General features: G+C 42.9%; 1 protein-coding gene across 1 annotated transcript in view; it reads left to right on the top strand.

Moving 5' to 3' along the window:
- Positions 1–9,921, top strand: part of LOC111982091 (ATP-sensitive inward rectifier potassium channel 12) — a 55,581-nt gene extending 45,660 nt beyond the window's left edge. The window contains exon 2 of the mRNA XM_024013643.2: positions 3,926–9,921. Within this exon, the coding sequence (XP_023869411.1) occupies positions 4,113–5,414 (1,302 nt within the window). The 5' untranslated portion in view covers positions 3,926–4,112 and the 3' untranslated portion in view covers positions 5,415–9,921. The remainder of the gene's footprint in view (positions 1–3,925) is intronic.
- The last annotated feature ends 5,450 nt before the right edge of the window (positions 9,922–15,371 follow it).

Consider the following 15,371-nt stretch of genomic DNA (forward strand, 5'->3'; position numbering starts at 1 on the left):
TTGTCTGAGGGCATAGCGGTATTTCTTATAAGCGTCCGTGTTAGAGTCCCGCTCCTTGAAATTGGCTGCTCTACCCATTAGCTTAGTGCAGATGTTGCCTGTAATCCATGGCTTCTGGTTGGGGTATGTGCGTATGGTCACTGTGGGGACAACGTCATCGATGCACTTATTGATGAAGCCGGTGACTGATGTGGAATACTCCTCAATGCCATCAGATGAGTCCCGGAACATATCCCAGGCTGTGCTAGCAAAATAGTCCTGTAGCTTAGTATCTGAGTCATCTAACCACTTCCGTATTAAGCGAGTCACTGGTACTTCCTGCTTTAGTTTTTACTTGTAAGCAGGAATCAGGAGGATAGAATTATGGTCAGATTTGCCAAATGGAGGGCGAGGGAGAGATTTGTACACGTCTCTGTGTGTGGAGTAAAGCTGGTCTAGAGTTTTCTTTCCCCTCGTTGCACATTTGGTAAAACGGTTTTAAGTTTCCTTGCATTAAAGTCCCCGGCCAATAGGAGTGCCGCCTCTGGATGGGCATTTTCTTGTTTGCTTATGGCTTTATACAGCTCGTTTAGTGCGGTCTTAGTGCCAGCATCGGTTTGTGGTGGTAAATAGACAGCTATGAAAAATATAGATGAAAAGTCTTGGTAAATAGTGTGGTCTACAGCTTATCATGAGATAGTCTAGCTCAGGTGAGCAAAACCTAGAGAATTCCTTAATATTTGATTTCGAGCACCAGCTGTTATTGACAAATAGACACAGACCACCACCCCTTGTATTACCGGAGGCAGCTGTTCTGTCTTGCCGATGCACGTAAAAACCAGCCAACTGTATATTATCCATGTCGTCGTTCAGCCACGACTCGGTGAAACATAAGATATTACAGTTTTTAAGTCCAGTTGGTAGGATAGTCTTGAACGGAGCTCATTCAGTTTATTCTCCAATGATTGCACGTTGTCCAATAGGACGGATGGTAGAGGCGCGTTACCCACTCACCAATGAATTCTCCCATGGCACCCTGACCTGCGTCCCCTGTATCGGCATCTTCTCTTCATGCGAATGATGGGTATTTGGGCCTGGTCGGGTATCTCGAGTAAATCCTTTGCGTTCGACTTGTTAAAGAAAAAATCTTTCTCCAGTTCGAGGTGAGTAATCGCTTTTCTGATATCCAGAAGCCCTTTTCGGTCATAAGAGACGGTGGCAGAAACATTACGCACAACGCGAAAAAAAAACACAAAATAGCACAATTGGTTAGGAGCCCGTAAAATGGAAGCCTCTTCTGGCAACATAATGCATTGTACCTGTTGGCTCTAGCCCTTTCCTGTAGTAAAATTACCTAGTGGCCTCATGGGTCAAATTTTATTAATATTTTCAGAATTTCAGAATTAATTTAGTAAAAAAATTGCGGGTGTCGGAAAATCCTGTGTTTCTATGTTAAACAATTTTGTTTTATTTCAATCTTCTGAGATGCATATAAAGTGTAATATTAGGATGCAAACTCAAAATTGAATACATTTCAACTCTATATCTGACATGCTGTCTGTTTTTTTTGCCCATAACCATGTGTGTGAGGTGTACACTTTTGTTTAAAAGTAGATTTGTTTAAGACTACCAAGAAACCCTCTATGTGACCCTGATTTCGCCAACTGCAGTAAAATGAAGTAAAATTATACTGAAATGTCTAATCGGCAGGTAGGTACAGAACAAGATGAGAGCAGTAACCACGGTGACAGCATCAGAGGGTTTTTCTTTGGTTATTGGAGAGATAGCGGAGTCATTTCTTGGCAGACATTTGACGAAACAGACAGACAAGCTATATTTAGACCAGTATCCATTTCTCCCTCTCCCTCCCTTCTACAATCTTAAGGGTCCCCCCTGTTTTCTGCCTCCTTCTCTACCCTTCCGTCTTCCTTGTGTCCTTCCACAGTGCCTCCCCTGTCTTCCCTGACCTCRATCCTTTTCTAATCCTTTCTTCTCACCTCTTCACTCTCTCTCTCTCTGGTTTCTCTGTGTTCCATTACAGTACTTCCCTCTCACCATCACTAGCCCTCTCCATCTAATCTTCCTCAATCTATCTCGCTGTTGGCTGGTTTCTCTGTACATGGGTTGCGTTCCAAATGGCATTCTGACTGTTTTGCCACCTGGAGTGAACCAGAAATACTTAAGTTTGGGTGGCAAGACACCAAGACAGGCCAGGCCAGTTATTCCTGTTAAAAAAAAAAAGATTTACAGCTATATTCTGGGAGAGGAGGAGATAGTGAAGAGGGCAGGAAGGAAAGACTGCCCCTGGATGATTTTAAGTTACCTGTGTACTGAGACCACAACAATCCACCAACATTAGGAAATTACAAACCACCTCACACCTGCGATCAAACCAGCCCCCAAAGTTAACACATCTTACTGTAGGTATTGCTATGCCGCACACCCAATCTCAGCAGACCTCAGTCTCGGCGCGGTGACTTGTTTCCATGGTGATGGCTTTTACCACTCTCTTACATTGAGCCATCCCACAATACCTCAGCAAATCAGGTTCCCTTTCGGCAACTCCTGTTTACTGGTTGGTCGCTACACTGAGCCAAACGCACCATGTGGCAATATTAGAGAGAGAGAGAGACTTGAGAGAGAAAGAGAGCGAGCGAGAGAGAGAGAGAGACTATGAGAGAGGTGCATGTTAGTTAGGAGGTCAATCAACAACGATGTGGTCCATATGCCATAACCTACTTTTTGTGTCACTAACATTTCACTGCAATATGGTATCAGTTCTGTCTTCATCTTCAGCACCTGATGAACACCTAAGAGTCAAAACATTGTATCATTGAAACTAGCTTCTTAGTTGCGTTGACATGAACTGTGCTGGAGATGCATTGAAATAAAATGGTCTGTACAGTACTTGTGTTGAAAAGAAACGCACTCAGAACACAGTGAGCTCTCAGAGCCTGAGCTGTGGAAAAGGGGACTCAACGTGACTGGCAGCTATTATTAGAGAGACAAATCACACTGCTCAGCCACTAGACTACAGTACAGCCAGAGCCAGACCAGGGGGTGCTGATGACGGGTGGTGGTGGGAGGTTACTCCTAAATCAGGTCCATTAATGGGTCAAGATACCAATTGGTTCTTAAAGAATGTCACTTATAAATGCCTTATTAGCTTACTACAGTTACAGTACAAAGGGTCTTACTTTATCTATAATAACCCCACATCTAAGGTTGTATTGTTCAATTCAGAAGATGAGTTCCAATTCAATTTTAGGACTATAAAAACATACATAGTGAAAATTGTTGCCAGTTCCCAATTGAATAAAAACATTGGTGATGAATTGATTGAGTTCAAATGGCATTGAACCCCCAACCCTGAAGCAAATGAATCTGTTGTTTAGATCTAGGATGCTTCCCAAATGGCACCATATTCCTTATATAGTGCACTACTTTTGACTATAGCCCTATGGGGCCTGGTCAAAAGTAGTACACTATAAAAGGGAATAGGGTGTCATTTGGGAGACAAACCTAGTTTACTGAGGAGTTTAAAAACGACTATTATAAGCCTAAAAACCAGGATCCCAGCTGAATGGCTGCTTACAATTTTCACAAGAAAGAGTGTGAACTTGGTTTAATTAGCAACATCTGCTGCTGCTAAGGCGCACCGAGCCCAAAGTGACGGAGTACTACACACTACACCTTTGTAGTGATAAAACACTGCTTAAAATAAAGCCAAAATCCACTGAGTAGAAGAGTCTTTGAGGCAGAATGGGAGGGGTGTTGTTTAACATGGCCTGCGTGTAATAGCTTAGTTTTTATTGAAGTGTTGCACATAGAATACACATCAATGTTTTAGATATTTAGTTTATTAATTGTTTTATCATACAAACAGTAGATAATATCAGGATCCTGTGTGTAGTACACTAACCTCTGGCTTCTCTTCTCTCCTCAGGTCAGGAAGGGTGTGTCTAGGACCCATTTGGCCACTTGGACAGAGATCTGTTTTGGCATCAGGGGGGAACTGCCTATGCCCATTTCCTGTGATCCCCAGTGCTATTTCCCGCATCTCGACTACCACTCTGACTGTTGAGTTGGAGCAGCGACTCTCTGGTGCCCCACTGGCTGAGCCTGACTTGGTCATGAGTGTGGTCGGGGCGCACCGCTACAGCATTGTGTCCTCGGAGGAAGAAGGCCTGCGTCTCGGTGCCATGCCTTCCGTCACAATGGGCAACGGCTTCGGTAACGGCAAGATCCACACGACGCGCCGCAAGTGCCGCAGCCGCTTCGTGAACAAGAACGGCCAGTGCAATGTGCACTTCTCGCACATGGACGAGAAGTCGCAGCGCTACATGTCGGACATCTTCACCACGTGCGTGGACATCCGCTGGCGCTGGATGTTCCTGATGTTCACACTGGTGTTCGTGGTGTCCTGGCTGGCATTCGGCCTGGCCTTCTGGGTCATCGCTTTGCTTCACGGAGATATGGACAACCCGGGTGGTGGAGACGATAACTTCACCCCCTGCGTCCTGCAGGTCAACAGCTTTGTGGCCGCCTTCCTGTTCTCCGTGGAGACACAGACCACCATTGGTTATGGCTTCCGCTGCGTGACGGAGGAGTGCCCCTCAGCCGTCTTCATGGTGGTCTTCCAATCCATTTTCGGCTGCATCATCGACTCCTTCATGATTGGTGCCATCTTAGCCAAGATGGCGCGGCCTAAGAAGCGTGCAGAGACGCTACTGTTCAGCAACAATGCAGTGATCGCCATGCGGGATGGGAAGCTGAGCCTTATGTGGAGGGTGGGCAACCTGAGGAAGAGCCACATGGTGGAGGCCCATGTCCGGGCCCAGCTCATCAAGCCCCGCATCACAGAGGAGGGTGAGTACATCCCCCTGGACCAGATCGACATCAACGTAGGGTATGACACGGGCATTGACCGCATCTTCCTGGTCTCTCCGCTCACCATTGTGCACGAGATCGATGAGGAGAGCCCCCTGTTTGGCATCAGCAAGCAGGACCTGGAGTTGTCCGACTTTGAGATAGTGGTGATACTTGAAGGGATGGTGGAAGCCACAGCCATGACAGCGCAAGCTCGCAGCTCCTACCTGTCCTCAGAGATTCTGTGGGGTCACCGCTTCGAGCCTGTCGTCTTCGAGGAGAAGAGCCAGTACAAAGTGGATTACGCTCACTTCCACAAAACCTTTGAGGTGCCATCCACCCCCCAGTGCAGTGCCAAGGACATGGCGGAGATGGAGGATGAGGACAAGGATCCTACGCCCACCGCCAACACTTTCTGCTATGAGAATGAGCTGGCTTTCATCAGCCAGGACGAGGAAGAGGATGAGGAGGGGGAGGAGGATGGGGACAGGGTGCCAGAGCTGGAGAGACTGCAGGCCACCGTCAGCCTAGACCAGAGGTCATATCGTAGAGAATCAGAGATATGACCTTTGACATTTGACCTTTCAAAATAGTTTTCTTGTAACTCAGTTCTAGCGGGTTGTTTTCCATGTGAATACATGCAGAGCAATGCAAGTGCCATATGAAACCCATGACTTATGTGTTCGCATCACGCTACAGCCATGAGGAAGGAGGAAATCACTCTGAAACAGCCATGCTTGCTCATAGCATGGAGTAACAGGAACAGTCATAAAAAAGACCCCTCTCTCTTTAAGAAAACTTTAAATCTTTTGGTCATGAGATGGTTTGAGGTAGGAGCTTTATATAATGCAATATTCATTGTCTATTAGGAAATAATATCTTAGCTATAAAAAAATATATATTGATTTCTTAGTTGAGTGTGTGAAGTATTTTCAACAGATCAAGAGGGGATTTTGGGGGATTCTTACAACTGCCCTATGTTGTAGTTTACAGAGTCAAAGAGGCAGAGTGTGCTGGAAATAGAAACACTGGATACCTACTGCTGTTTAGTTAAACATTTTATATATGCACACCTGTAGTTTTAAAGGTGCTTTCCATAAACATTGCCTGCTGCTAATTAGCTATTTGAAATAAATATGAAATATAAACTTCAAATTGGAAGAATACAGTGATAAAATGCATAAATGCATACGTTTGCGTTGTGTATTTTGCAATTTGAATCCCTTAGAAAGTGAACAATTGATAGCATGAAAGTAGATTTTGTTATATTACTGGGAATCTGTATAGAAAACAATTAGTGGGCACAATTTACTATCAAGTGAACAAAACACTATGTTTTGCTGTCTAAATCKCTCTCTAGCAATTGCACCCCACCYCTTTATTTGTTTTGAACAGGGAATCTGATTGATTTAGACAGCTCCAGTTATTGCACACAGCTGAACGGCAGACCAGGCATTGATAAAGCACAGTTACAGGTTAGCTCGTACCGAAATCTAGCACAAATAGAACAAAGCACTGCATTAAGGGGCTACACTCGGCTACACTTGAAAATCAAACAAATTAACCCAWTAGCCACCGCACAAAAGCAAAAGATTGGCTAACAAAAGAACGGTAGCCTTAGCTGTATATTAGGCTACATTTCAGCTGATAATACTAAAATGGGAGTTGGCTGGGTGACTGAGGTTAAAGACCAGATAATATAGAACTGTAGAATTGACCTACTGACAGACAGTCTTACCAAAAACCTTAAAACAGAGGAAATAAGTGAAAAGTGGGAATAAAGTATGGTACGGTACTAAAAATGGGTATATAATTTGCACTGTTACATCTCCTTCCAGTCATCACATTGGCTGAAGAGACATCAATCAAGACATGGGTCATGTTCATCAGGCACCAAAAGGGAATAAAAACAGATTAAAACAGGAACCGCAAATTTTTGTTCACTATTGCATATGTTTTGAAACGTTGTGTGCCCTAATGAACACGGCCATGAGGTTGCTTAAAGAGGAGATACCATTGGACATCCCTAAACAGACCCAAAGGAGGAAATAGTGAGAAATAGAATAATGGAGAGAGACAAAAGAGGATTACATTAGCGACCTGTTCTCCCACAAGGGCTCTTTGCAGACAGGCAGCACTTGGAGAAATGAACATGTCTAATTACAGTACGGGGGGAATATGTAACATAATTTAATAAATTAAATGTGTTGTAGAAATWGATTACTGCCTGCAAAACTTGTCACCACGAATTAGAAAAACTCTGGGTGGGAAATAGTGCCAAATGGTACCTATTCCCTACATAGTGCACCACTTTTGACCAGAACCCATAGTACTTATTCCCTACATAGTGCACTGCTTTTGACCAGAGCCCTATAGGTGTGTAGGGGATAGGATGCCATTTGTGATGCAATCCTTGTTCTTTCTGCTTTTCATATCTGAACTATGCACCTTAGATACCGTTTTTTTTAAAGAAGAGTGAAAATTAATAACAACACGAAAACAATACTATAGAGTCAAGACAGGTCATTAATTTAGGTTCAACACAACAGTAAGTGTACACCTGACAGATTTGGAAATTTGTCAGTATTATGGTAGTAGATCAGAAACTCTCTTAGGTTAGGTTACTACTGTTTAACTTACACCAATTTATGCTACTCCAGTTTTGAACGGGAATCAAGAAGTGTATGGTGGTACTACAGTGGTTTATGTTAAATTAAAACTGGGTTGTACAGTCCTGCTATCCAGAATACGCCTTGTCTATCAAGGTCCATTCAGATAAGCATTATTCTCAAGGTGAAGCTTGCTGTTGGCTTTTGTGGGCGTGTATCAGAACCTCTCATGTTGTATCCGATCCAATCAACTGACTCTTATTATTCAAACCCTTGGCGATAGACAGAAGATAGGTCCAAAATAGACCTCCTGATGCTTCTTTTCTTTCAACACTTTCAAGCAACACAAAACTTTGGCTTCAAGCCCTAACTACCCGTCGGGACTCTTCTTCCCAAATGAAACCTAAACCAAAGTTGTGTACTGGACTGTGTAGTCAGAGCCAGATAGAGCTGGTTTTAGTGCATGAGCTTGAGCAATACTCGTCCATGTACTGTATGTGTCAGGTTGCGATATCCAAAATGGCACTCTATTCRCTATATAGTCTACTATGGTGCTCTTGCTCTGGTAGAGCAAAGTAAAATAGAGTACTACAGTACATAGAGAATAAGGTGCCATTAAGGGCGCACCCTCAGTCCTCCCTACAAACCCAACAGAGCCCCAGGACACTGTATGGAGGATCCACAGACCGGTCAAACAGGTTACTGTTTTCTAGTATATTTTTGTAGAGTACCAGAAGTCCTTGTCCCTCCTACTGCACAAAGTAACTCACTATATAGCCTATAATAGTTTTTGTGGCAATCTTTCATAGAGTAGACATTAGAGACATAGAAATGTCTTGTATAGAATGGCCATCACCTTTTGAAAAGCAATGTTGGATGGATGCCAGTCAGATGGCTAATGAACTTGGAGGAGTAGTGGTTTGACGAAATATTCAAGTAATTGTTGATTTTTTTGTTTTGTTTCAGAACTTTGTGTAATTCACACACTATCTGATCTGTTAAATTGTGCGGCTATATCGTTTTGTTCATAATAATTCATGTGGAATGGAGAGAACAGTATCAATACATTGTAATTCTAAACTAGCTCTCACAGTCTCACGTCAGAATTAGAKGTTCATCCATGTCTCTCAAACGTCCAATTTCTAAGTTCTTCCAAACGTCAAATTGTGTACTTAGACATTAACTCCACATTTTGTGGAGTTAAAAACTTAAAAACAACTTTCTTTCACTGAATTTGAACATGCAACCTTTGACAGCAGATGCATATGCTTACCCACCATCCCTGTCTACAATATCTAAACAAAACCAAAACCTARTTGAAGGTAACGGTGCTCCCTGTTGCACCTAGTGGCCAGTTTCCACGTCATATCAGATATTGATATATGTCGACTACTGACTGGTGTCACGGGTGAACTGGCTGGTAATTCTACAGCATCACATTATTTAGCTTTCTGGGAAGGTAAACACATGGCAAGGAAGATTGGTTGCGTCCAAATGGCACGATATATCATGCACAACTTTGGGCCCTGGTCAAAAGTAGTGCACTTTGAAGGTGCTCTTGAAGGGAAACGTGCTGCTACTACTGTTGTCGTAGTAGCAGGTGTCGTCTCCGTAATAATGATGGCAATGGGCGATCATAGAGATGCAAAACCATCATCAACATCTGCTTTATCTACGGTATCATAGGGTAGTGGATGACCATTGATATTTAATGAGTCGAATTAACACTTTTGATACCCAATTCCCTATATAGTGCACTACCTATGCCCTGGTCAAAAGTATTTCACTATGTAAGGAATAGGGTGCCATTTGTGACTTAGACTTAGTTATCCATGACTCTTAGTAATACTCCCATATGGGTCCGTAGATAGGGCAGTCTGTCTATGTGCAGTGGAATCTTACTTGCTCACTATTTTCATAAATCAACACTATTCTATTTTTATATCAATCTTGGTGAGCTGGTTTTTCTTCTTAATATCTCTGAATATGCTTGGAGGATGAGGAAAGGGTTTGAGTTAGCTTGATACTTGAGCACAAACTGAAACTGAAAACCTGGGGATGAGGAGAGGGAATTGGGGGGAAGATACAAACTGAAACTGCATTCAAACTGAGCTTTTAGCACGTCATAACTACTGATCTATAATCTCTAAATCTAGATTTAAAATATCATTAACATAAGCCATCAGATGATACCAACCAGAAAGTTGTGGAGATATAAGAGATGTCCGAGCTGCTCACTAAGTCTCTGATTAAAACTAATTGCTATTTATCTTCAGAAAGGAGAAGGGATTCGGTAACTGACTCGACTGGATGGACTGGTTGAACTTTGACCTCTATCGGACGTCTTCCACTCTCTGAACGAGCCCGAGATGCTGAATTACACTGACTGGGTTGTTGTTGATATATTTTTCTCCRACCTTTTGGTTTATTTCAATGAACAATAAACGATGAAAACTTTAATAAATCATCAAAAAAATATATATAATTACAAAATGTAACTGCGTTTTAACTGTGTCTCTTTTCTCATTGACATAATCATTTGTGATGTGACTGAAGAGAAAGAAGTGTGGGAGTTAAGAGGAGAGAAGAGAGGGAAGAGAAGAGGAGTGAGAGAGAAGGATGGYGAGAGAAGAGAAAAGGGAGAGGGAGAGAGAAAAGAGAGAGACAGGTGTGATTTATGATTGGCAATTTGGGGTACGGAGTCAGAGACTCCTACTCACACACAACACACACACTTTCAAGTGGAGAGGATCCACAGTTACAGTATAGATTGATGTGTAAGTCCTTATAAGGTCCCTGATCCTACAGGACTAATCGACTTTGAGTAATAAATGGAAAGTGTAATCTGCTATGGGATAAAGTGTGTGTGTGTGTGTGTGTGTGTGTGTGTGTGTGTGTGTGTGTGTGTGTGTGTGTGTGGTGTTGTGTGTTGGGTGTGTGTGTGTGTGTGTGTGTGCGTGTATATTTCCAACAAATTAAACATTTCTTATTTTTCAAAAGGCTATGTATCAGGGTTATGTATCGACGCCTGAAAATATGGGGTAAAAAAATGCCACAGCTGGGCCAACAACGAAATAACACAGCGGTCACATCCATTTACATTTACATTTAAGTCATTTAGCAGACGCTCTTATCCAGTGACTTACAAATTGGTGCATTCACCTTATGATATCTAGTGGAATAACCACTTTACAATAGTGCATCTTACTCTTTTAAGGGGGGGGGGAGGTTAGAAGGATTACTTTATCCTATCCTAGGTATTCCTTAAAGAGGTGGGTTTCAGGTGTCTCCGGAAGGTGGTGATTGACTCCGCTGACCTGGCGTCGTTTTCATCCCAAATGGAACCCTACTCCCTACATAGTACATACATTTGAACAGACCCTTATTGGCATTGGGCACAGATGTCAATTCAACATCTATTCCACATTGGTTCAACGTCATTTCATTCATTCAACCAGTGTATGTCCAGTGGGCAGTTACCAGCTGCCAGTATAACCACCTCTCCATAAAGCTCGGTGGCTTGACCTTGACTGTGCGTGCGTGCGTGCGTGCGTGCGTGCGTGCGTGCGTTCGTGCATACAGAGACACAGCAGTTGAAATACAGTACCAGTCAAAAGTTCTTGAAATGTTCTGGATTGACTGTCTTAAAGTAATGATGGACTATTGTTTATCTTTGCTTATTTGAGCTGTTCTTGCCATAATATGGACTTGGTTTTTTACCAAATAGGGCTATCTTCTGTATACCACCCCTACCTTGTCACAACACAACTGATTGGCTCAAACGCATTAAGAAGGAAAGAAATTCCACAAATTAACTTTTAACAAGGCATACCTGTCAATTGAAATGCATTCCAGGTGACTACCTCATGAAACTGGTTGAGAGAATGCGAAGAGTGTGCAAAACTGTCATCAAGGCAAAGGATGGCTACTTTGAAGAATCTCAAATATAAAATATATTTTGATTTGTTGAACACTTTTTTGGTTACCACATGATTCCATATGTGCTATTTCATAGTTTTGATGTCTTCACTATTATTCTACAATGTAGAAAATCATTTTTAAAAATAAGGAAAAACCCTTGAATGAGTAGGTGTGTCCAAACTTTTGACTGGTACTGTATGTGGTCCATTTTTGTGTGTGTGGCCAGGATTCAATCCGATCTCGGTTATTGGAATTGCGATCTCCGCAAAAGCAGGAACATTGCCTTTAAAAGCTGAAATTCCTATAATCTGCGATGGGATTGAATCCTGGCCTCTGTCTATGTGTYRGTGTGTGTGTGTGTGCGTGCGTGTGTAAACATGTTACATGTGTGTGTTAAATCCAAGTATGTACAGAAGGATCAATGGGAATATTCTTCTCTCAAAAAAACAACATCTTCAGACCAATCAGATTAGATTAGTGATGATGATGTTATGTCACCTCCATAGTTCCCATGACAGCCAGAGTGCAGCAGTGCCATGGGTCAGCGTGAAGCCTAATCTGGTGCCTAAACCTGCTGGTGTATCCTGCCGATTAATCCCTGACAAGATCACAGGTCAATGGGTCGTGTGCCATTGCTTCCCAAATGGCACCCTATTCGCTTTATAGTGACTACTTTTGAACGTAAGAGCCTAGGCACTATTTAGGAAATAGGGTGAAATTTGGGAGTGAACCCAGGCCTCCTACCTCGACATTCTACACAAGAGTTAATTTGTCAGTCGCGCACCAGGCAGCACTGTGTAATCCGGGTAAAGGACGGACACCATGGCTGTGTCCCAAATGTCCCCCTATTCACTTTATAGTCCACTACTTTTGATCAAGGCAAAAGTAGTGCCATATACAGTGCCTTCATAAACTATTCATACCCTTTGACTTATTCAATATTTTTGCTGTGTTACAGCCTGAATTCAAAATGGATTCAATTTTTTTTTTTTACCCATCTACACAATTTCTAAAAACATGTTTTCACCTTTTGTCATTATGGGGCAGAATTTTTAGCAAATTTATTGAAGATGTAATACAGAAATATTTAATTTACATAAGTATTCACACTTGAGTCAATATTTGTAGAAGCACTTTTGGCAGAGATTACAGGTCGTCTTGGGTATGTCTGCATCAGCTTTGCACATCTGGATTTGACGATTTTCTACCATTCTTCCTCACAGATTTTCTCAAGGTCTGTTAAATTAGATGGGATGCGGCGGTGAACAGCAATCTTCAAGTCATTCCACAGATTTCCAATGGGATTCAAGTCTGGGCTTTGGCTGGGCCACTCAAGGACTTTCACATTCTTGTTCTGAAGCCATTCCAGCATTGCTTTGGCTGTATGCTTGGGGTCAATGTCCTGTTGGATCGTAAATCTTTACCCCAGTCGAAGGTCATTTGCACTCATCAAGGATAAAAAATATATATTTGTACTTTTTTCACCCTAATTTCGTGATATCCAAATGGTAGTTACAGTCTTGTTCCATCGCTGCAACTCCCGTACGAACTCGGGAGAGGCAAAGGTCGAGAGCCATGCATCCTCCGAAACACGACCCTGCCAAGCCGCACTGCTTCTTGACACACTGCTCGCTTAACCCAGAAGCCAGCCACACCAACCTGTCCAAGGAAACACCACCCAACTGGCGACCGTGTGGCGTGCATGCGCCCGGCCCGCTACAGGAGTCACTAGACCGCGATGGGACAAGGATATCCCGGCCGGCCAAACCCTCCCCTAACCKGGGCGATGCTGGGCCAATTGTGCGCCGCCTCATGGGTCTCCCGGTCGRGGCCGGCTGTGACACAATCCGGGATCGAACCCGTATCTGTATTGACGCCTCTAGCACTGTGATGCAGTGCCTTAGACAGATGGGAGGCCCTTTTACTCATCAAGGATTTGCCTGTATTTGGCTCCATTTTTTTTGTTCCCTCTATCCCTACTAGTCTCCCAGTCRCTGCTGCTGAAAAGCATCCCCATAACATGATGCTGTCACTGCAGTGCTTCATGGTAGGGATGGTGTTTAGACAGGTGATGAGCTGTGCCTAGTTTTCTCCAAACATAGCACGCCAAAMCGTTCCATTTTTGTCTCATCAGACCACAGAATTMTTGTCTTATGATATCAGAGTCTTTCACATGCCTTTTGGCAAACTCCAAGCGTGCTATCTCAAGAGTGGCTTCTGTCTGGCCACTCTCGCATAAAGCCCAGATTGGTAAAGTGCTGTTGAGACTTTTGTTCTTATGGCAGGTTCTCCCATCTCAGCCAAGGAACTCAGTAGTTCCGTCAGAGTGGTCATTGGGTTCTTGGTCACCTCCCTGATCAAGAACCTTCTTGACCGGTTGCTCAGTTTTGTCYAACGGCCAGCTCTAGGCAGAGTCTTGGCAGTTCCATATTTTTTCTATTTTCAAATGGAGACCACTGTGCTCTTGGAAACTTTCAACACTCTAGAAATTGTTTTATACCCTTCCCCAGAAACAGTATATGCCTAATCACATTTCCATCTACTGTAGGAGATCTACAGACAGTTCCTTGGACTTCATGGTATAGTTTCTGCTCTGCCATGCACTGCCAACTGTGGGACCTTAAATAGACAGACAGGTGTGTTTCTTTCTAATCATGTCCAAACAATTGAATTGGTRACAGGTGGATTCCAATCAAGTTGTACCGACGTCTCAAAGATGATCAAAGGAAATTGGATGCACCCAAGCTCAATTTGGAGCGTCATAGCAAAGGGAAATGAATACTTATGTGAATGAGATATTTCTGTATTTCATTTTCAATAAACTTGCTAACATTTTGAAAAACATGTTTTCACTTTGCGATTATGGGTTATTGTGTGTAGATAGGTGAGAGAGAAAAAATCTATTGAATACATTTTGAATTCAGGCTGTTACACAACAAAATGTGGAATAAGTCATTAGGCCCTAATTTATGGATTTCACATGACTGGGAATACAGATATGCATCTGTTGGTCACAGATACCTTAAAGAAAAGGTAGGGGCGTGGATCAGAAAACCAGTGTCTGGTGTCTGGTGTGACCACCTCATGCAGRGCGACATATCTCCTTCGCATAGAATTTATCAGGCTGTTGATTGTGGCCTGTGGAATGTTGTCCCATTCCTATTCGATGACTGTGTGAAGTTGCTGGATATTGGCGGAAACTGGAACACGCAGTCGTACATGTTGATCCAAAGCATCCGAAACATGCTCAGTGGGTGACATGTCTGGTGAGTGTGCAGGCCATGGAAGAACTGTGACATTTTCAGCTTCCAGGAATTGTGTACAGATCCTTGTGACGTGGGGCCGTGCATTATCATGCTGAAACATGAGGTAATGGCGGTGGATGAATGGCACGACAATGGGACTCAAAATCCTGTCATGGTATCTCTGTCATTGATATTGCCAAAATGCAAATTGCCATCGATAAAAAAATGACGTTGGAGACGGCTTATGGTAGAGAAATGAACATTCCGTTGTGTGGCAACAGCTCTTGTGGACATTCCTGCAGCCAGCATGCCAATTGCATGCTCCCTCAAAACTTGAGACATCTGTGGCATTGTGTTGTGTAACCAAACTGCACATTTTAGAGTGGCCTTTTATTGTCCCCAGCACAAGGTGCATCTGTGTAATGATCATGCTGTTTAATCAGCTTCTTGATATGCCACACCTGTTAGGTGGATGGATTATCTTGACAAAGGAGAAATGCTCACTAACAGGGATGTAAACAGATTTGTGCATAACATTTGAGAGAAATAAACTTTTTGTGCATATGGAAAATTTCTAGGATCTTTTATTTCACCTCATGAAACATGGGACCAACACTTCACATGTTGCGTTTATATTTTTGTTCAGTGTACATACTGAGGCATAGATGCAGACATACGTACACGCACACACACACACACACACACACCACACTTTTGACGAGGTTCAAGTGACGGTGTCTGGGTATCC

This window comes from Salvelinus sp. IW2-2015, linkage group LG20 (genome assembly GCF_002910315.2).
Source record: "Salvelinus sp. IW2-2015 linkage group LG20, ASM291031v2, whole genome shotgun sequence".
Lineage (NCBI taxonomy): Eukaryota > Metazoa > Chordata > Actinopteri > Salmoniformes > Salmonidae > Salvelinus > Salvelinus sp. IW2-2015.